Here is a 23598-nt window from a genome sequence, read left to right as displayed (position 1 = left end):
GTTTCCACATACTACATATATGGAAGAATAGTATAATATAATATAATATAAGCCTTTCTTAAACTTAAATCAATAAAAAATTTTGACGATAATATGCTCGAGACCTATTTCAGTAACCTTAGACAGCTCTCAGACCTTACTGTGTGTGGATTATCCTCAAAAAGTGATATATCAGCTCTGAATAAGGGACTCAGATTAACTTCAACATCTTTTATAAAATTTTCCTCCCATAGTTTGTGGGTAAAAAGTATGGAAATTAATTATTTTTATCCCCTGGACCGTGTGACAAAATGACTCAAGTTTTACTTTCTAACTTTTTTCAACCACATCTTACAACCTTCACTGATGAACACCATCGGATGCAGGTGAGCACCAATAACTGAACCTCAAAAATAAATGATTTAGAAATTAAACAGTAATATTAATATCTTTATAAATGCGATTTAAGGATTTGCTGTCGTGATGTTACCCTTTTGTGCATGTTCAAGTCAAGTGCAAAATGACAGGGTGCTCCCTACTGCACTTCCTGGGGCCAAGTTTGAAAGCCAAACTAAAGTAATGAAGTAATTCTGCATTAAGGATTTTGGCAAATCAAGGGCACCCAATACTCAAAACATTTACCATTCATTTCTCTTGGAAAAGACTGAAGTGAGAAAGAGGAGCAAAAAATATATAGAGTGGGAGAGCTCTGTCCAATGGGGCCAGGGCAAGAATTTATGGTCAGGAAGAGCGATGAATGTGTAATTTACGGTGCATACTCTACCATTCCCCTTGCCCTCCCCTTTGGTAATGAGAAACAGCTGTTTTGTTGTGGGGCCAATACATGGTACACCCCCCTCCCATCTGGCTATGACACACCATTAGGTTTTATTTCTGTCTCTGCTTTTATGACCCCTGCACAGGCGCCAGCATTTGGCCGGTGATGTTGACTATCCCATCACACCATCTAAGCTCTTCCACCTCCCAAGATGGCTTCCTGTAGCTTAAGGAAAACCATGCCATAACTGCAGATAGCTGTTTTTAATTGGATACTTGGAACAACAAATCCCCAGAGGATTTTTTTTCCCTATTCTCTGGGGTTTTGATGAAATTCAAAAAGTAAAAAAATAAGATGTGTGACTGGAATTTTCAAAAGTGACCAAGACTGACCTTTTTCTTCATAGATTTGCTTAGTCTGTAAAATAAAAGTATAATTTGTGTTTTTGTTAAGATGAAAATAGCAGTCTTGATCTATTGATGCTGTAAGATATTTGAGAACAAGGCAGTATAGTGAGAATAAAGGTTGATAATGTTGCAGAAATGTACCCAAATTTGGTATGTTATTGGTATGACATCAACATAGCCAGATCATCTGCCATTTACTGTAATTGGAGGCAAAATTTAATATTAAATCCAACTAAAATTTGGGCGGTACTTCCGCATTGTCTAATGTGTGTGTGTGAGACCATAGATTACAAAGTTGTTATTTAGGTTTAGATTTCTCTTTCCTGGTCAAAGTAAATCTCAAATCATTTGAAATTTTAAGTCAAATACAAGAATCATACATTTTTGTAAAACGTGTAACTATCAGTCATGTACACATGTGCAAATTCAGTGTGTGACTGAAACACCATCAGCTTCATCTGAGCTTTATTTAGTCCTTCACAGAATAAGCTACACATAATGATACTAATACTGATAAACACAGCTTGACATATTCAGTATCACAATCTATAGTATGAAAGAATATTGTGGCGTGCAACTTCTCCAGAAACTGATATCTTGTTTAAAACAGACCCACATAAAACTTTCTTAGAAAAAAAAAAAAAAAAACACATTCCCACTGTATATACGAAGTCATTAAGCCAGCTTTTGAAAAATACATTTGCAAAATGCTATGATTGCTCTGAAATATGTGCTGTAGGAAACATAATAGTTGTGCAAAATCTTCAGATCCTTTTGCAAACATACTGATTACTCAAAAGCTGATGATTCGATGGCTTATGTTATAATCAGTGTAATTGTATTTAATGCATATATGATATATCACTGTGCATTTACATGTCCTTCTTCTTTTTTTCCAGACTTTATTCCTTCAGTCTATAAGACCAGTATTAACACATACTGTATGTGCAAACGTCAACAAACATGTACAAACAACACTAACTCGAATCCGTGCAGAAATGCATATAAAGTACGCAAACACCCAAACTTCAGGTAGACAAACCGACTCATGCATGCACTTGCACACACATGCAACCTTGTATCATGCAAATACTCATTTCTGTCCAGATATTTTTTCATATACAAGACATCAACATTTCGTTTGAAACAAGCACAAAGTGATAAAATGGCAAGTTTTTGTGAAGAAATCAGAAGGATATGAATTGTGCTCCCAGCAATCCTCCTATGCATCATCTCTTAGGCTAGTTTTGTAACAGATCCCATCCATAAAATAATATTCTAAAGACTTTCAATCCTCAACAACCCCAAATCATTTCCAGTGCCTCTGTACTGTAGACTTTATACTATTCAATGTTCTTACATAATGCACCATGACTGTTGAGGAGTTCCACCTGCCATCTTTTCAAGAACACAAAAACAAATGAAATACAGATTGTGGTTAAGATCAGAAGACACCATCGACCTAATTAGCCTTCAAAGACCATCGTATCAACCCATTACTAATGCTGCATTTGAAACACAGAATCTGTCCAAGAGTTACATAGTCAGTCCATGACCCAACCAAATCCAAACAGTCTTCGATGTCACTTCGCTTTCCAGCAGTGATTTCAACTGCAAATCAGCAAGTCTTTCAAAGTGAGTCTCCAGATATGTTCACAGATTCTAAAAGTTTCAGGAAACATCTTGGGTTGCAGCAGTCCTCCAGTTCTCCTTGCATCTTCTACAATGCAGTGTAGCAGCAGTAATCCATTCTTTCAACACTTCTCTGTCTGTGGTTGGTGCTGCTGGGTGAGGTATTGTCCCAGTTTCTCTCTCAGCCTCATCCAGCATGCCTTTGAGTTTAGGTGATAGAGCTGGTAGTGATGTTGGGAGCAGCTGTGGTCCTGCTCTGGCCTTTTCTCCGCTTCCCCCCTCCTCCTCCTCCTCCTCCTCCTCTTCCATCTTTGCCTTCTCGTCCTCGCCCACGTGCATTCTCCCTCTCCCCCCTGTTTGTATCATCCTGTCTGTCATCCTTAGTCTTTCTGTCTGAAATGAGAATGCACAGAAAATATAATCACTGTATTCTATTCTCAATGTTCTTGCAAGTTATTTGTCATCAGCTGATGTTTGGTATAGTAGTGCCCCAGATTGGTTTAAGAAAACAGAAACATGGATTGTTAAGGGGAAGAGAGGGAATGAATGCTGCATGAAAGGTTGTGCTTAAAGGGTTTTTAAGACAAGCATAACAAACATGTATTGTGAGCCCAGTCTCTACAGAGAATGTGGGATAAGTAATTTTTTTCACACCTCTGAAACATAGCAAAATATAGGGTCCAGGGTCAGAAATCATGAGATGACAATATGTCAGTAGTGTGCTGTTTTTTGTTGGATAGTTCCCAGGTGACATGAAGAGAAATTCAATTCATCAATGGTAAAATATTTAAGGCCTGTCACGCCCAGGGACTCGTTTTTAGTTTTCATGTTTTAGGTTATGTTTTTGTGTTCAGTCCATGTTTAGTTTTTTGTCATGCCTTAGTTTCCCTGCACTCTGTTTATTAGTTCACTCACTTCACCTGTGTTTTTTCCCTCAGCTGCACTCACTCTCACTCCCTATTTAGTTTCCTGCCTCCCCTGTCAGTTTGACGGATCTTTGTTGAATGTCATGTTTGTATCCCATGTTAAGATTCCTGCGTCCCATGATTTCCACGGTTTTTGAAAGCTAAGTATTTATTCCATGCCATGTCCTTTTGTTTTGTTTATAGCTACGTTTTTCTCCGGCTCTGCCGCGTTTTATGCTGACACTTTGTTTTTGTTTAATAAAACAAGCCTTTTTTTTTATTGAAAGTCCGCATCCGTGTCCTTCCCTACACCACAACTCTGACAAGGCCTTATTGTGAATAATTTCATATACATAAGCATTTAATTTGTGACATTTAAACCCAACTTTGTACATAAAGCATGTATATTTATCATTTAACACTTGTAATTTACGAATGAGAGGAAAGTATAACAGTGAAAGGACTACGGAAATGTGTGGGGATGGTTAATGAACTAGTTGGAAGTGCATGTCCCAACATCTCCCACCATCCCCTCTTTAATCTTGATAAGCATTTATGGCCAAACTAACATTGTCAGATCTGTAGACTGTGATTGACGTAGCGAGATGTTCAGTGTTCATCTCATCATGTAGTGAGATGTAAGCTGCAAGTCTGTAGGGAACAGACTAAGGACAATTTTTGTCATTATACAATTTTTGAGTCTTTATTGCATATAGCAGATAATTTAAGCTTTATGTAAAATTCCAGTGCTGTTTCTTTGTTGCAACTTGTACATGCGCTGTAAAGCAATGAGTATTTCTTATGGTTCTCATTTTTAATTTTTAGAAATGTAACCATCAGTCAAAATTGTTTTATCCTCTCTCCACTCTGTTTCTGCTAGAATGGGGAATTTAAGATAAAATCCTCTGATAAAGTATTTTGTAGTTTGTTTTTAACACTAACCATGTTTTCCAAACTATAACCAAACTATAACCCAGGGAGCTGTGAAAAGTCTTAAGGCTAGATACAAACACAATCACTCTGCTTGGGAATGACGTGTCTATGCACCCTCCTACCTTCCACTTTTCTTACAACGGCCGTGATAAGCCTTACTTGTTACCCATGATAACCTTATTAATGTCTTCCTGTTGCAGTTTACTAGCTTATGCATCACTCAATGCCCAGAAGCTTAGGAGTAGGGCTCCTGACCAAGCGTCGAGAATTGTATGTGACAAGTTGGCTTGCCCCCGATTCTCACGGTCGCTCTTTGAGCCAGGGATGCAGACCCACGTCTAATTGCTGCCTTTGCAAAAAGCAACCAATATTTGCTGCATAGTCTGGCTTTAACGACAGCAGATTAGATAGTTTTTTGAAGCGTGCTCACAGGCAGACATTAAGATTAGCAAAGCACTGCAGTACTTGAGCACATGGGGTCATTCTGGCTGTGGGCTCACAGTCTGTTTAATTTCTGTTTCAACAGATGCTCACTCCCCTGCTTCACTTGACACACTCTCAAACCTCCTCCACTCTCCTCTCTGCTTAGGCTCTTGCATTCTAATTCACACCTGTCAGACAGTTTAAGAGTATAATTGCTCTCTAAATACAAACATTCATCACTGTGTGGCTAATTTCCACTCATTCCTCTTTAGGAAAGAGACAGACTTAGATCTACTGCTAATTTTGTATTGCAGTTCACACAGCCTGTGAGAGCACTGACAGTGAAGTGTCAATTTTCTGTCAAATAAATCACCTCAAAATGACTTCAGCCATAATGAGTTAAACATTGTCAAGGGCCTATTAATGGCCTTTGACAACATGAAGAGCTGTCGCAAAGTGGAAATGGAAGTTCTGTCTAGTTTCAGATGGCTTTTAGTTAAGCCGCAGTAAAAAGTATTCGATTTTGTGTATCTGAGGGAGGGTAGTTACGCTGGAGGATGCTTGATAAGCACCAAGAGTGTCTGCATAGCCTAAAAATGAGTGAACATTTGCCAAATTGTGTTTACTACACAGCTGACAGCGGAAGAGCTTTGTCTACTGCTGTTGTTGCAATTTTTCATACACATTTTTGATAAAAGAGTCAACTGAAAAAACAGAGGCTTAAATGTAGGCCTGTGCAATCACTAAAACGTCAATAAAACACATCAATATAAACAGCCACATAGTAGAGCACAAACAAAAAAAGCTCATCTTTTTGGAATCGTTTGTGCCAAAATCTTTAAGACATCAGTAAACACTCACTTGTTGAGCTGGCTTAAATCATGCAAGATTCTGTCCAGTATGCTCTTCATTAATGTCCAACATCAATAAACACCTTTCTGAGTTTTTAGAGCAACTATTTAAACACACACTGAGCATTAAGAGTTTAAATCAATGAGGCATGATGAACAAGAGTGGAGCCTGACTGAAGAGGCCTCAAACGAACACTGATGTATCTGAGCTGAATCGTTCACTGTGTGAGGACTTAATTACTCCTCTAACAAATCACTAAAGCAGGCAAGAGGGGGACTCCCTCAGTTTATGACAGCCCTGATTGCACCTCCAGTCCATCCAAGCCAAACAGTTTTGCTTGACAAATGCAATAACACATCCAGAAAATTCTGGTTTCGCATGAGATCTTTTTTGCAGAGCTCCAGGAAAGGGCGGTAGGGGAAGTGTCTTTGTCCTTGTGGGGGTGGGGGGTGGGGGGGATTTGCAGCGAAATCAACACAAAGCATAAGATCTTCAGACCACTATATCACTAATGTTATACAAGGTCTGCCCCCTGTGTTTTATATAGTCTGCCAGCCAGCTCCCACAGATGAATCCACAGCTGTGCTCATTTCCCCATATGAACTTGTTCACTAAAGTCATGGTGCCATCACCTATGAATTACCTCACAGAGGAAAATTAATTCCTGTGCATTTTGGCAGCAATATGCGCTTTATTCTCATACAAGTATTTAGCAGAGGAAGAGACGAAAAACATTACTACAAAGCTCCCTTAACATCAACAGTGGGCTATTACACAATCCACAAAGCTTCTATGACTCATAACTTGTCAGAACCTCACATATCATCCTTTCTTTGTTATAAATATCAGCTACCTCTGCACACAGTTTAGAAAGAACAGTTTATAATATTTCACGTTAATTATTCTTTTTGGGCCCACAGCTGAAATTTTTTTCCAAGGTGGAAGCATCAGACAAGGTACTTTTCTTTCTTTTTTTTTTTCACTCTTCAGTTTGTGCTATCGCAGCCTGTCCCGTGATGCCTCTTCATCACTGAATAACTCCAAGCCTCTTTCCTTTCAGACATGACCGCAGATCTGTACAGGACAATATCAGATGATGTTCTGTTGTTTAGACTTAGAACCCTGAGGGAACTTTCCAAGTTTAGAGAATGGCAACAGAATCCTCAAACCTTCACCCTGTTTACTCATATACGGTATATCGGGGAAGATCTTCTGTTTTATGTTGCAACGTCTGTACTATTGCCAACACTGCACAAATATTGTTACGTAATATTGCTGCTGTTGCCCAAATCCCCAAAGCGTGCCACTGTTCAATAAAGTTCTCTTAGGTCTTGTAAATAAATTTAGGTTTCTAGTACTTGTGAAAATTCACACATTAAGCTGTATAAAAGAGATCGAGTTGCTGGGCATTATGAGAGAAAGTAATTTGCTAATGACTCTTAATTAGCTATAATCTTACTGCGGTTCAGGAGAACTAATCATATGAATTAACGGGGTTAAACAGATCCTCTGTTTTTCCAGAGTTTTTATAAGGTTTATCATTTGGGCACCACTGCTTATAAATGTTTTACTCCTTCGGCCAAGAGCGACTAATAAACTATTAAAGTTAAAGTTAATAATGGCCACTGTCTGGTGAGAATGACTGTTAACCTGCCGGAGAGCCTGCTGCTGTGTGGATGAAAAGAGCCCAAGCAAACATGTCATGGCCGTGTAAACCCCGCGCTTCAGTGCTCTTCAAAACAAATAGCTCTTTCTAGTTCTGATCCTGGTCCAGCCTAGCAGCGCGTAATGTCCCCCCTTCATCTGCTTGACTGGTTGATGAAGTTTATTGTTTACATGCGGTAACGTCAAGAGATTCTGTATCCTTCTGTGCGGTCTGCCAAACTAAACGCAATCAATACACTGTGGGTCACAGACACATTGCTGGGAACGCAGGCCTTTGAATATTGAGTAATGGGTCCATCAGTCATCATATTAACGTCAGACGCATTTCACAAAACACATGTAGCTTACTGTTCACTCATCTGAGTAGAGTCATCTGATTACAAAGCTTAAAACTATGAGCTTTTTTAATAAGGACATGAGGATGTAAAATATGATGCCCTCTTTTATAAATGTGTTTTGTTGTATGCATTCGTTTTACCTCTCGGACAAGGCATCTTGGTCACAACGCACTTCCTTCTCTGCGTCTCTGGAGCGCAGGTCTGCGAGGATACAAAGGCAGGGGAGGTATCCGGACTGTGAATCTGTGGAAGGGGTACACGAACCCGAGACTGTGAGCCTTTCTTAAATCCACATGTTTTGTTCTTTTTCATACAGGAACTCCATGGGCTCCACTCTCCCAGTTCACACTCTGAAGCAGGCTGACCTGTAACAAAAAAAATAAATAGACAAACAATTGAGGTGCTGAGTGAATGGGTCGTAGCTTCAACATCTAACATTTGCTCCACTGAAGCTTTTGCATCTGCTTTTCAAATCCCTGCAAGTTTAAACAATTCAATTCAATTCATTTTTATTTATATAGCGCCAAATACAACAAATGTCATCTCAAGGCACTTAGATAGTAAGTCCAATTCAAGCCAATTGGAATTCAATTAATTAATAATAATCATAATTCATAAAATAATCCAATTCGTTCATATAGGGCCAATTCAAAAACAATTTCCTAGCTAAGAAAACCAACAGATCTATGGACGAAAACAATTTGCGCACTTTTTTGATAGATTTGTAAAAGGGGAGAGTTTTACTGTTAATGCTGTTGTTTCTAATGATGACAGAATAAGAAATACATGAACAGAAAAGAAACTCCATTCAACTAATTTTCACAGAAAGGTTAAAGATCACTTACCGACACACTCCATAGTGTCATTAGCAGTTTGCTGTCCTGCAGGGCAGCTGACGTAACATCGGCCACTGTGTGAATACAAGCCCTCCTTACATTTTGTGCAAAAATTGCGATTGAAACACGCTTCACAATTGTCTATTTTACATTCTGAAAAATACAAAATACAGGAGAGACAAAAAGAGAGGGATCAGTTCAGCGTTAAGGAACATTTTAAGTCTATAAGTTGATGTTTTCCCTTTTACCTCGATATTATTATTTATTTTTGGGAAATGTTCTGCCACTAACACAGAATTAAGGACTGTTGTAATGGGATATTCCCTCTCAAAATTCCCAGTTCTCAATAGAAAGATCCTAGAAGCTTAACTTTTATTTCTTCTGAGAAATTTATTGGTGATTAAAGAAGGTTTATTTCGAGGGGAGTCACCGTCGTCTTTTAAAAACACATGCTGCACAGTTTTTCGAATGGCAAGTTTGAACGAGTACAGCTAGGACTTCCTGCTGCTTTAGTGGATTTCTCAAGAAAGGGTTTCTCCACACCTCAGACTCATTAAAGCTCTGAATATAATCATAAACTTCTTAAAAATCTGGACAATAAAAAAAACAATAAAGGGGGAAAAAAATAAACAAGTTTTAGGCTCCATCATTAAAAACACTTCCTTATTCACATAGTTAATTTCATCTTTCAAAATGAGAAGTGGGAATCTGTGAACTTGTGTTTGTGCTTTGCTATGGTAAATGTTTTCAGACTTGCAATTTTCATGTGTGCTAAACTTGAGAATGTCACTTCTCCGACTGGTCTGATGCCAAGATCAGAAATCCTCTAACACTGAATTCTTCACTGGGATCCTTATGTTCTGTGACAGTTAAATTTGACAGCACTGATATTTGCAGAACTAAAATGTAAGACAAATGTTGCTAACAAGACATTCTGGGATGACATTTATGAAGTGAGATGATTGGATAATGGTTAGCCACTGAGGGCCTCTGAAAAGAATTTGTAGGGTAAATTCAGCCTTCTTTGTAACAATTAAGAATAAGAGTGACTGCATTAAGAATGAAAAAAATTATAATACTTAATAATAATAATTTATACTAATGCAACAAATTTTGAAAACTCATAATATTTAAATATATATATAAAGGATCTAACAATATCACATCTGTTGTTGAATTGAGTAAAGATTATGTTGCCTGCCTTCAAATGCAGCTCCTGTTTCAAAATTTGAAATCCCAAATTTGAAAATATGTATTCATTTAATCCAGGGTTGTAAGTTTGATCTGGCATGGCCTAGAAAACATCATTTAGTTGACCAACATCTTTCAGATGGCACAGTGGAAAACCAAATCAATGGACACCTAAAATTAGAAAGAAGTAGTGAATCTCATTATAAGACATGTGGTCAAAACTTTTTTTAAATTTCATAACTACTCAGAACTTCAGTTATTTGGAAATACAGGCGGGGTTCATTAGAAAACACTATATGTGTGAAAGTGAAGGAACAACTAACATGGACTGTGCCCTGATGTGAACCCTGTACATAGAGGCCAAATGAAAAACACAGACACCCTTTTAAAAAAAACAGACAAACAACAAGGCATTAGAAATGTTTTTGTTGGGATTTTGGTCCAATCCGTATTTCTGCCCACACATAAGAGAAAACAGACAACAGACTTAGTTGCTGGCACTCCTCCCTGAAAAGCACAGGACTAGTGCCACCAGAAGAAAAACAAAGTAAGTTTGTTAAGTGCTGTGAGTGTGGTCACTGCTTTGCCTGCCATCCAGATGAGCCAAACCTGCTAACCACAATGAATACCATTTCAGTGCTTACCCTGCAGTTAAGATTTGTTTTTCTTTTATAAGTAACAACAGCTTAACAGTTTCATAATCATCAAGTGATTACCTAGATCTGTGCATAACTGGCATTTTCCTTCTAGTTGTGCATTAAGAGTAATAAGGGAGAAGATCTTACTCGGTGAGAATAAATAAGAGCAATGCTGTTATTAGTGAAACGAAGAAACATACAATCACATAGGAAAATGAATTGTGCAGCAAATAGGAAACATCAATTAAGACAGAATCTCTCCTTTTCTTCATTACTCAAATAGTGATGCAGCACTCCTAAATACCTGCATAAACAGGCTAGTCAAAGATAAACTGCAGGCTTGATTTGACATCAGCTATGAGGGGTTTTACAGAGCGATGAGCTGGCTGAGGCTTCCATGTTTTCAGAGGATTCCAAGTGTGTATCTACAAGTTTAACATACCCACTCACATCCTGTTGATGTACCACTAACACCTGCCGTGTTGATTGCAAGAGTCGAAAAACTCACGGGTGCATCGGTTATTTCCTTCTGGGTTCCTCATGCCAAAGTATCCCATGGGACAGGAAGCAAGGCACACCCCTATCTGACGAATGTCATTGCGCTCCAGGAAGATGAAGAGCTTGGGCTTACATTTAATGCATCCATTGTACTCAGAGCATCGGTCACAGCCTTTTGGGCAAGATGGTGGCCCTTCAGTACTAACTGTGGAAAGACAAGGTAAACAGAGAGAAGGAAACAGCCACGATGAGGTAGGTAACAGAACAACAGAGTGTACCATCACATAAAAAATCAAATTGTTTCCAGCTGCTTATGAATTTGTAAGAGGAAAAAAAAAGAAGGGTATTTGTTCACATGCTGCCCAGGGAGATCAGGTAACTGCAATATTCTACTCCCATCTACGCTGAAAGATGTCAAAATAATGCCAACTCTCAAACAAGCAGGGGGTTTTATATGCAATATAATCTCGCTGAAGATGCTTAACAGATTTTCAAAAGTTTTGGATGAGATAACTACAATGCTGACTGACACGAATGCAAGCAGAATGGAGACAGTGCTTTAATGTAGAGGTACAAACCAACAAATATCCCCTGATCAAAAAAGCACGACAGATGCATTTGCTCTTCCTTTTCTAAATCCCAGGCACAGACATGAATCAAATTCCCTCATTCTCAAAACAAGTAAAGACAAGATTCACACAAGCACTCATCTAAATCATTTTCTATGAAATGTTTTAAAGTGGATCTTTTTTCTAGGAACCGTTCTGAGACAAAACAACAGTCATCTGAGTTAATCTGCTCCATCAGCTCTGCATACACTCATAGTGCCTCCTAGTGATAAGTTACAGGGTAAAATCATTAAAAGGATTCTTCCATGAACAAATTGCTCAATGTCTGCGTAATGGTAACCAGAAGTAATTGGGGTTAAGTTTTACTGCTCACCAAATGATGATAAATGTGATAATGGCTCTGGTAATGAGAGAATATTTACCATCACATAATATGTGATTCTGTTTGAAAGAGTTTGTGCTTTCTGAAGGAAAAGGCCCAGCATGTCCTCTCTCCTCTTTGACTATTTCAGACTAATCTTTGGTTGAAACTTAATTTTGTTCTGAGAAGGAACCCAGAAAGACACTAAAGTAAGAGAATAAAATCTTCTGTCCTCAGCTATTTACCTACCAGGAGTTATGGTATTACAGATGTAAAATCTGTAAATCAGAAGTTTAAATTGCAAACATCTTCTATATCTGGAAAGCAAAAGCTTCAAGTAACTGTGACATTGTAGAGGGGACTCATGTGTAAATGGTTAGTGACCCTAATTTTTCTCTCTTTAATACTATGCCTCAAAATTAAATACGATGGCATCATTGTGCATACATATATGTGTGTATGCTATACACTGTAAAAATAGTGGATTTTTATGGCTTTTCCTTTCCAGTATGCGTGATTGTATCAGCACCACATCTGTTACTGTGGCCAGCGGTGGTATTATATGAATCCTGGCTCCAAGAGGTTGAGGCGAGCTTGGCATTGACTGAAAGCTCTTTGTGTGTAAAGGAGGAATTATTTCAGAGCTGAAAGAAACACAAGCACAGAGGCTTTGCGGCCAGAGATAAACTACAAGTCGAACCGAGTACTGTTTTTGTGGTTTGCGTGAGGTCAGAAAAAATGCTTACAACAATATCAATAGCATGAGCCAAGTGTGAGCTTAGAACTGTCAGGTACTCACTCCATGATGTGCCTACAGTCAGACACGAAAAGAGCAATGGCTTTGAGAGTGAAGACATAAAAAAAAAAAAAAAAAACTCTATAAACAGCTCTAAGACCCATACAGGTTTTACATAAACTAAAAGAGAAATGATCTTAAAAAAAGAGCAGGAAAGATGAGCCATTCAGGAGAAACTCTAAACCTAACATTACCCACCTTGGAAAAACAAATATCAATGAGGGGAAAATAAACAAAATGTTATCTTTATTTTCCTTGTTAAATGTTTATAAGACATCCACCGCAATGACTCAGACCACAGAAATGAAAAGCAGCCTTGCTGCTGTGGAAGAAGAAAATACACAAATAAGAGAAACTGACAAGGTGAGAACTTACCCCGTCTCTGCCTTCTTGCTTTGGAGAGCTTGAGAACATCGCTGTGACTCATGGAGCTGAGAAAGATCATTGCCATCGCCACCAGTCCCAGCTGCATAGTCTCTGTTGCCTTCCAGGCTATGCAAGGTCCCCCCCTGCAACCAGATGGATCAGGTAGGGGGGGTCCCCTTCCTCTGTGGGACAGGTGGATCCCTCTGCTGTGGATACTGATGATCCTTCTTCTCTCTCAGAGCACAGCTCGTCCTCGTTCTTTCTATCCCTCCCCCGAGTCCCTTTGTGTCTTTCACTTTACTCGCTGATATATCCACAAGTCTGAGAAATGGAGTGTGATGCTGTGATTGCACGTCCAAACAAGCCCGAGGCACAACAAGCCATCACACTGGCTGTGGCTCAAGTGGAGCGAGTAAACAGACCGGTGCGGTAGGAGGGGGGAGGCTGGTGTCACAGGGTTGTGCAGAGGATGAAGAAGAGCATGTTGAAGTTGTTGCGGGTCAACCCATGAAGCTTAGGGAGAGGTGGAAGGGAGCAGCCTGCTGTATGATGTAGAATTGTTGTCAGTGAGAGCCTGAGCTCACGAGGACGTGCCGCGTTAAGAGTAATGGTTTGCAAGTTAATAAAAGATAGCCGCAGGTTTCTGTCCATGTGTGACAGTGCATTTATTTGAATCAGGACCTGCTGATAAAGACAGGGAAAAGGAAATGGGCTTATTTATTTTTTTAGCTGAGAGTAAAATATGTTAATTGTCATCTCGGGCCATTTAAGAAATATGAATCTAAAGCTTAAGATCAATTTATTAGTTTAAAAAAAACACTGGAACCAAAGGAAGTAAATATTCTGGCTCCAAACAAAGGTGATAAGGTCTCCCTGATAGCATTACTTAAGCTAAAGCTCACTCATTAGCACAGTACTTCTTGCTTAATCACTACAAAATAGTCTTGTTAAATTTACAAGTTAAAGATTTATTGGCTATTTACTGGCAAGGTGTAGTAACTCCCTTGGGTCTAGGCTCGTTGCCTAATATCAAACAGTTATAAAAAGTCTCCAGCATTACACTGCTTAGCCAAAAAATAAATAAATAAGAAGAAAAGAAAAGCTCCCAGTTTCATCCCTCATAAAAGTACAAAGACAGTTATATTCCCTTAAGTGTCTCTGCTAGGCTCAATTAGTTAGAAGATGGCTGTATCTTTGTATTTACAGTTCAGAGACCAGAGTGATATCACTTTTCCAATCTAAATGTAATCAAGAAAGAGAATAAACCAACATTTTAGTTTGGAACATAAACATAAATATTTTTTTCCAATTGCTCGAAGATATTATCATTGTGCTGTCCACACATTTAACCAGTGACATTCAATTCTAACCAGATGTAAAAAAAAAAAGATGTGTAATTTGGCCTAAACTGCATTCATTGTGGTATGCCCTTTAACATTTGAAGTCTCAGTAATCTGACTCATGACTGGCTTAATGAAATGATAAGTCACAAAATGAGGAAACCAAACACCAAAAATACAGAGTTCATGGCATTTCAAGCTGTATCAGGCCCTGAATGACTATTTGGGCATGTTTATCCTTTGGAAATACAGCAACGTCTCTGAGAAATACAACACAAGCTCAGACTGAAGGCCTTTGTCATATTTGGTGTTGAGATCTTTTTTAGATAGTGTCATGCGCCGCCTGTATTTACAGCTCCTGTGTGAAGAGGACACACAGAACATGTTAGTATCTGAGCAATGGGAGGTCCTCCCTCGCAGCTCAATAAAGAAAAATAGGACCATATTTGGATGTTGAGTTGCTTGTGGCTCTGAATCACACTAAGGACAATGCCATTTGGTGTGTCTAAACATTCCAGCAGGCAACGTCACATTCTGTGCTAAAGTATAAATCAAAGGGGACAAAATCATTTCTGATTTCCAGAACCCAGAATGCACATAATAACCGACACCAAAAAGACTAAATGTGATCTTTCAATTTCTAAAAATTATATTAATTTTTTTTCTATTTCATTTGAGTCCCAGTCTATATAATAAGAAAATGCTGGACTCTGGCACGAACCAATAGAGTGTCAATGAACCAAAATGCCATATCATTGCAAAAATCGGGGTTACCCAACTCAATGTATTGGAGCTAAATTAAGTTAAGTATGACATCTGTTGAAGCCTGAAAAATAGAAATACATTTTTTTTTAAAACTCACATGAACTCATAACCATGAAGAATTTCTGAATACTAAACATAAGAAGGAAAGCCAATTTCTTTTCTTTTCTAATATTTAATATTTTTTATAAACCTAACATTGGGGTGGATTACTTGAATGGTTTTCAAATTAAGAAAACTGTTCAGACTGTCTTGGTTCATTTACTTCTCAACACCTAATGACTCACAATCTGACTAACACTTCTGGGCTAAAATCATATTTACAAAAAACAGCCAAGGGTGGCACAGTCAGTCTACTATAACATCTGTTTGTTTCTTTAACAAATGGTGATTCTCTTACGGGACATAAAGTCTCTGGATTAGTTAGAGCTCAACATTTCCAGCACTAAGTAACTCAAGACATGTGCCAGAGCCTCTTTCATAACCTAAAATTCCTAGAGTTCTGTGATACCTACCAAAAGCCCAACTCAGCTCATCCATATCTGTTCTATAGAGATAGGAATGAAGTACAGAAATCAGACAATAGTTGTCAGCTCTTAGTCTATCTGCAATACAAATGTTTTTTTTGTATGTTTTTTTTAATGGTCATCATTTCACAGGTCAACTGTGGCACCTGTAAGTTTGAGAACTTCTCCGTTTCTGCTCCCTCATGCATTAAACTTTGTCTTTCCTCCCCAATGAGCCTCATTCAGCAGAGCCCACTGAAACTAAGCCGGGCTCATCAAATAATCAAGAGATTAAATTGCCTCCTTTGTAGGTCCTAAGTTTGATCTATCAATTATTCAGACACTGAAAAAGAGCTCCCACTCTGGGAATTTGTTGAACATGAGAAGGTGCCACAACTCTGAGCTCAGAGTTGCAAATGCCTGTCGGTGAACTTTATTCTTGTAACTCAACCTACTGGTCAGCTAAAAGCTGATAAAAGACTATTTATGTATATATATCTTAGATATACCTAAAGTTCATGAGAAGGTTATGGAAAAAAGATGATAGAATTTTTTTTTAGAATTACTCAGGAGTTTGAGACTCAGAAGACACAGATATGAGATTATTCAAGTGATGATACCTATTTCGCACATAGGAATGACCAAATAGTTGGAGGCAACATTTCCCTTGTTCCTTTGCAAACTTATGATAACCTAAATCTTCATGCTTTTTAGATAAAATATTTTTGCAAGTAGCAAAGTACACTTAGCTTTTCAAATGAGCCAATTTTGCTTGAAAATTTGCTAATTAAATGCTGATTTGCTAAATCCCTGATTTTCACATTCAAGCCATATAGATTTGAATTTATCGATGCAAAAATAAAGAAACAAAGAAAGGAACATAAAGATGAAAGAGAAAATGGAAAACCTGGTGTTGACTAAAGAATTTTAAGAAAATCATATCAATATCTCATCACTCTTTGACATTTACATAAAACCAAAAGCCCTTTGTCAAATTCTTTGAATGTTCATTATCTGCACAGATAGTGGAGAAACACCTTGCTGCACTAGCAGCAGCCACTGAAATCTCAGCTATTTTGATGCTTACTCCGTCTGCTGTGGCTGAAGGAGTTCAGGTAATAAGAGGTCATATGTGCAGCAATTGTAAGATGTCACAAAGGCAACTAGCAACTTACTCCAATGACAATCTTTCTTTGGAAGTTTTCTTATAAGACTCAGCAGTCGTTGGCTGACGCTGCACAGGTCAGGTGAGTACAGGTTAGCTTTCCTCTAGAAGTTGTCACACCATGCTGGATTACAGCAAATTGCATCACACTCCTCTTCTGGGTGAAGAAAAATCAAGCACAAATTTTCCACCTGACCACAGTCAAGCATCTCTGCTGTCCACACTGTACTTCTTTCTAAATCTCTTCCCTGACATTTATGTTGCTCCAGAAGATGACATAGAGCATATGCTTGTGCAATAATGAAACATTCAATACTTTTAACCCAATCTTTATACAGGTTTCTCATTCTATTTCTGCATACAGTTGTGCCAAAATTAATTCTCACTCTATGGAACAGTTCAATGAAACATAAGGATTCGTAAAAAACTTGGGTGTATGGACATCCAATTTTAAAGAAGGAAAAAAAAAAAGATCCACATCAGCACCATCTGTAATAATAACAATAATAACCATAATTTCATTGTGTTAAGCTGCCTAAAACCATTTTCTGTCTCTTATGACAAAGTATGAACCAAAATTTGGAAATGTTCGACATCAAGTCCTCCACTCACCTGTTCATCGGAGAATAAAGCTGATCAATGAACGGTCGGGGCTCAGTTTCCTTTTTTATAAGGGAAAATCCGTTGCTTGTTTGGTCACAAAGAACTCCTCCTACAGGATACCCCCATGCAACCTTTTTCTTCTCATGTTTTAAACATCTGATTTTTGTGATCGGCCCACAATAACGCGACAACTCCTTCTTCCTCAATTTCAAGGATGCACAAGGTAGAAAATGTGCAAAGGATAAAAAATGAATTCGTCCGACAAAGATGACACGCTGTATAAAGAGATTAATAAGTGTATGATTTTTCGCTGGGAGAGGTCACTCTCACTTCTTTTCGTCCTCCTCAAGTCGAGGCGCCTGTTTGCACTGAATCTACTGCGAGGTGCGCGTTTTAAATCCACTTTGGGGCTCGGACTGTATCCAACTCAGACAAGTAGTTGCAAAGCCGTGATGTTTGCATCCAAACCCCAGTATTGCCAGAGGGCATTACAGGCCCCACCCCTTAGGCTACATTTTCACTGAGAGATGAAAAACCTGCGGTGGACTTCTGTGTAATCAAGTTTTTAAATAGTACATTTACACCTTTTCCCTCATTTTCTAGAAAAAGAGTCCTTATTAACAGAATCTTCATCCCGGTGAGAAAACTTACGTATAACGTAAAGAAACTACATTTAGGACAGCTCCATGCCTTAAAATGACATCTTTTTATAATCATATTGTGAGACCAACACTGATGAACCTCTTATGTCTTTGGTTTTTTTTAGTTCGGCAAGTGTCTAACTTCTGATTTAACAAAACTTTTATTTTAATCAGGTAAACTCCTCGGAGCTGCTGCAAAATATATGGAACATAATAGAAAAGAAAATACAATAAAATATTTTTAACAATTTTATATAAAACAGGGAGTACAATGAAATATACAAACAAATCTGTTTATTATGTCTGCACCTCTCAGTTTCATTCCAGCATTTTCTATCACACTCATTTTGAAACATTTAAAGTTAATCAGCCCAGACTGTGTCTCACTGGCTATGATTTACATTTGGATTTTGACACAGGTGAAACCCTGAGAAGAAAAAAAGAACCACAAATCTTTTTATCCTTAAAAAAACAAGCGCTTGAAATAATTTTGCTGATTAAAAGAAAATCACAATCAGCATACTAACACAAAGCCTAATAAATAGAGAGCTGAACACAATAAAAATCAAATGCTAGAACAGTTCACATTACCTTGTTATCCAACAGGGGGCCATAAACAACAGTTCATGGAGATCATACAGAGCAGCATTCCTTCTTTTGAGATTGGGCCATTCATGAGACATTTATCAACTACATTACGATGAGAAGGACTACTGGATAAACACATCGAGTTACTGAAGGATTTATCATGAGTTACGCTTCAGTGCAGGCTGTTTGTTTTTTCCACCAGTCGCCAAGAGATGAACAGAGCCAGGAACATTAAAAAAAGCCCATCCCTTCACGTTTATGACGGCTAGTGATGCAGTCATAGCCTGTGACGTGAAAGAAATACAGGAATGATAGGAGAAAGGTAAACTGATTCAGTGGTTTATGCAAGATATACCCCCGTACCTTAAAATACTAGCTGTTACATCCAATTATCATTTATTCTTGAGGCATTTTTCAATCACTCTGGCTGCCCAATAAGTCACAAGGACAACCACTTACTGCCAAGAGACAGTCCAGGGGAGCCCTAAAACAGAGCCAGACAGTATTTTGTATCGGTTCAAAATGCTTATGCATGCAAATATTGTAAAGTGAACTTTATTGAGGTAATAATTTCTGTCATAGCCTAAAAGCCAAGGGTAGTTATGGGCGTTGTAATACCTCCAGGGTAGACCGCAGAGCACAAAGTTTTAAGAGAGTCATGGGGATTAAATGATGACTAATGATAGGTTTATGACCCTACTCTGTGACTGTGCAGAACTCAGAGAATGTCAGAAAAAGATAAAAAGACTTGTTCAGCAAAGGCTTTCCTATATTCTTTATACCTATTTATTTAAAAAAGAAATAAATGGAAAGCTAAAATACTGAGACATTTCTTCATGTTAATTGGAGTTTGGACACAGTTTCTTTAGCAGTAGGATTAAGGAAACTGATCAAGGTTAACGTAAAGCTGAACAAGGAAAAGATAAACATATACCATTAAGGAGTACCCACTTCGGAGACTCCAGGACTGACACATGGCTGACTGCTTAGCTTCCAAACGGACAATGACCAAGAGCATGAAGCCAAGATAATACAAGAGTGGCTGAAGGGAATCTGTAAATGTCTTTGAGTTCTCCAGCCGGAGCAAGAAACCAGTTGCACATATCTACATATAGATACAAATGTGATGACTTGCGTGGGTTAGGACATCTCTAATACTTTCGGTCTTTGGGGTGTTCCAGTATACAGTAGCTAGTATCTATCAAGAGTGGTCCATGGAAGCGCAAATATTGAAAAGGCCATTCATGCCCCTGGCTAACTGAGATGGAAGCAGGATGCGCTGTGGAAAGAAGGTAAATCCTGCAGAGGCAGATGCTTCACATTCATGTGGATAAGACTAGTACTTGGACCACCTCAAAAACACTGTTAAAGACAACACACATTCTATTGTAACAGCCTGTTTTCTTTGGTGGCCTCTTTACAAAGAATAGTTTGCTCTACCACTAAGTAAATATTGTTAAAGAGTGGTTTGAGGAACATGTCAAAAGTTCCTGGTGCTAACTGTGCTAACCTCCAAGTTACCCAGGTCTGAATCTGATCAAGTATTCATGGATGTGATGGAGAAAAAACAATGATACCCCAACCTCAGGACTTAAAGGATCTCTCGCTGACGTCTTGGCACCCGATATTTCAGGATAAGAGCTGTGTTTGCAACACAGTGGGTGCCCACATATTTTTAGGCGAATACATCTGAACTATCTCCTTTTATATAATGGCATTATGAATAAGATGCCCAATATGAATGCATAAAAAAATAAGGTTCAGTCAGTTTCGACAAATCCCTTTCTGAGTATATGACTGTGTTTTTATACATGTGCGTTATGGTATGGCGTTATTTGATTAGTTCTGCTCTGAAGCCATAATTTTCTTCCAACATGTGTTCTTCATATTCGGTGAAAAATTTTTTTCAGATTTGGCAGTTGTTACAGGATCTGTCAAGAGTAAAATACAACATTTGTTACAATATTTATATCTGTAACTCCTCTAAGACTTGCAGGTATCTCTCAAGTCATCAGTGCAGAAATCTGTATGACCCCAGGCTATTTTTCTCCAAAGTACACACAATTATGGCTCCATTACCCTACACACATGCACACAGGCCGGCCTCTTATGAACTGTGATCCAATGCTTTATCTTATTTCATTATTGGTCGTAATGGTAAATTTAGCAATCATGCAGCAATAAAGGCAGAATAACAAGCAAAGTGACTGGCAGGAACTCCAAAATATGATATATGTCCATTCAAATGTATCATTCATCATCAAAAACAAGCTTTTCATCACCATTTCATACCTTTGTAAGCTTAGAATTTGTACCTTGTTATCCACTGTCATCAATTACTTCAATTCATCAAAATGACAATCTGAATTGATTAGCACATGCACAGGAGTGGTCCTTTCTATTTTTAAAGAAAAAAACAACAGACACTATTTTAAGGGTGAGATATGGGTTTGGACTGTTTCCTTACAGCATGACCGTTCCTGGTTTTGAAACTCAAGAAGATCCTGACTGATGGAGTCTCCATGTGCATGTGCATATCTATATGACTTGAGACTCTGAATCATTTATGTATCAATTACTGAGCAAATGCTGGTCACAGCTGTGCACAAGACGGATTCATTTCTATTTCTGCTGGCTATTCTTTACAACACAAAACAGCCATGTCGAAAAGTGAGAGCTGAAAAGCCACGATTTACTAATCAGATTAATCCACTAAAAGTGCTTTTGTGAGCCTGGAAGAACAACAATGGGATTCAGAGTCAAAACATACAGATTAAAAAAGAAAAAAGAAATGTGTTTGGGGCTGTTGTCTGTTGCTCTGACAATGCCTCCAGTATAACATGCCCACTTTATTAGACTGTTAGAAGTATGAAAATAAACATTCAGGGGTTCAGAATTTCTCTACTTAACACACAGCAGAAGACAGAACACCCTGATAACAGAATTTCCAAATAAGAGGGGTAATGTTCTGCACCCCTTTTATAGCTTATAAGTAAACAAAGAACGACATCCTGAGCTGATGTCTGTTGTTTATTGTAACACCCGTCTTTGTGTCTACTTTGTCCTGGTGAAGTGCAGACACAATAGTCTCTCTTGAGAGAACACAGAGGGCTTGTGTTGACAGATGTAGGGCTAAATACTGTAACCCTAGATCTGCAAAGACAGCAGTGTTTGCGGATCTAGAGCTCATGTGTGAATTCATCTCACCTTTACATGGGGAAGACCAGATGAAAAAATTGCCATACTGATATATAACAGGGATGTGGAAAGAAGTTAGCAGTGTTCGTCATTTAGGGAAGATTGTTACCCACCAAAGACAAATACAGATGTGCCTATGCATGATTCCCCTTTTTAACTCAGAAAAAGCCAGAAAAAAATCCTTTTACAAAAGCCTTTTTGTAAAAAAACAAACAAAAAAAACCCTTCATCCGTTTTCTATTTACATTTCTTTTAAAAGAACAACCCTAATTACAAGAAAGTTGGAACACTGTGTAGAATGCAAATAAAAACAAATTGCAATTATTGCCAATCTCACAAGTGAGACATTTCATTATTTAGAAAAAAATATATATTGGCTTATCTTGAATTTGATGACTGCAACATATCCCAACTTGTTTTATACAGTGCAGCATCCACTCTTCTTTTAACGAAACTCTGTAAACATCTGAGGAGACCAGCTGATGGACCGTTTGGAGAAGGATGTTGTCCCATTCCTGTCTGATACAGGATTCTAGCTGTCCTCGGTCTTCTTTGTCTTAGTTTGTGTTTCACGATGCTCCAAATGTTTTTAATTGATGAAAAGTCTGGACTGCAGACAGGTCACTCTTCTACTACGAAGCCATGCTGTTGCAACAGATGCGGTATGTGGTTTAGCATTGTCTTGTTGAAGACATAGTGCTTTCCTTGAAAAAGATTTCATCTGGATGGGATGATATGTTGTTCCAAAACCTGTTCATACCAATCAGCATTGATGGTGTTACCAGCTCCATAGATACTGACGCACTCATGTATCATCAGAGATGCAGGCTTATGAATTAAGTGCTGACAACAAGCCAGATGGCCCTTTTTCTCTAGAGCTTGTCCATGATTGACCGTAGAACAGTTGTCCAGTTTGCCTTAGTCCATTTAGAATAAGCTTTGGGCTAGAAAAGGCAGCAAAGTTTCTGGATCATATTTAAATATGGTTTCCGCTTTGCATGATAAAGCTTTAACTTGCATTTACGGATGATACCGTGAACTGTGTTCACACACAATCATTTATGGAAGCCATGGGCGCAGATAGGATTTTGGAACTGGGGGGGACAAAGCTGCCAGCAGCTCGACATGAGTTTTCAATAAATGGCCTCAAATGCAAATAGATTAAGTGAAGGATCCAAAAACCTCTCTCCTCCGATCCTTGCCCCGAATAAACTGTTGGGCAATGTCTTTCCTGTTCAGATTGTCCAGCCTTTCTTGATGGATGTGGCACACTGCCATTCCATTCAGCCTTTTTTGGGTCATGGTGGACCGCAACCACGTTTTAAGCCTCCGCAAGCCACAGAAACTTTGTTCTGACAGGACATTTTCAAATGCGAAATACCCCTCGACATTAAGACTATGTTTTTCGGACACATACCTGAGGGATGGCTGAAAAGAGATAAGCACCTCATAAATATCCTGCTAATGGCTTGCAAAAAGAATATTACCAGGAAATGGTTATCACAAGAGAGCCCAACTGTCAACATCTGGATGGACATCACAATGGACATATATAAAATGGAGAGAATAACAGCATTTGTTAATCTTAAACTGGAGAAATTCACCTCATACTGGGAAAACTGGGTCAA

At 38.4% G+C, this 23598-nt stretch overlaps 1 protein-coding gene across 1 annotated transcript; it reads right to left on the bottom strand.

Moving 5' to 3' along the window:
- Positions 1-1630: 1630 nt before the first annotated feature.
- Positions 1631-17954, bottom strand: rspo1 (R-spondin 1). Its single transcript, XM_075466027.1, has 6 exons — positions 17553-17954; positions 13177-13851; positions 11086-11280; positions 8758-8901; positions 8053-8277; positions 1631-3189 (listed from the first exon to the last, which is right to left on the bottom strand). The coding sequence occupies exons 2-6, from the start codon at positions 13271-13273 to the stop codon at positions 3005-3007; spliced, it is 846 nt and encodes a 281-aa protein (XP_075322142.1). The 5' UTR covers positions 13274-13851; positions 17553-17954; the 3' UTR covers positions 1631-3004.
- Between the last annotated feature and the right edge of the window lie 5644 nt (positions 17955-23598).

Source organism: Odontesthes bonariensis, chromosome 5, assembly GCF_027942865.1.
Source record: "Odontesthes bonariensis isolate fOdoBon6 chromosome 5, fOdoBon6.hap1, whole genome shotgun sequence".
In the NCBI taxonomy this organism is placed as follows: Eukaryota; Metazoa; Chordata; class Actinopteri; order Atheriniformes; family Atherinopsidae; genus Odontesthes; species Odontesthes bonariensis.
The sequence above is the reverse complement of the archived record's forward strand: the minus strand, read 5'-3'. Positions and strand labels throughout refer to the sequence as shown.

What these genes read in the sequence shown, in the direction of transcription:
- rspo1 (XM_075466027.1), bottom strand. Translation starts at nt 13,273, where the DNA reads ATGCAGCTGGGACTGGTGGCGATGGCAATGATCTTTCTCAGCTCCATG. An exon ending in AGCAAGAAGGCAGAGACGGG is followed by an intron (nt 11,281 to 13,176) that starts GTAAGTTCTCAC and finishes GTCTTTCCACAG; the next exon opens with TTAGTACTGAAGGGCCACCA. An exon ending in AGGAAATAACCGATGCACCC is followed by an intron (nt 8,902 to 11,085) that starts GTGAGTTTTTCG and finishes TGTATTTTTCAG; the next exon opens with AATGTAAAATAGACAATTGT.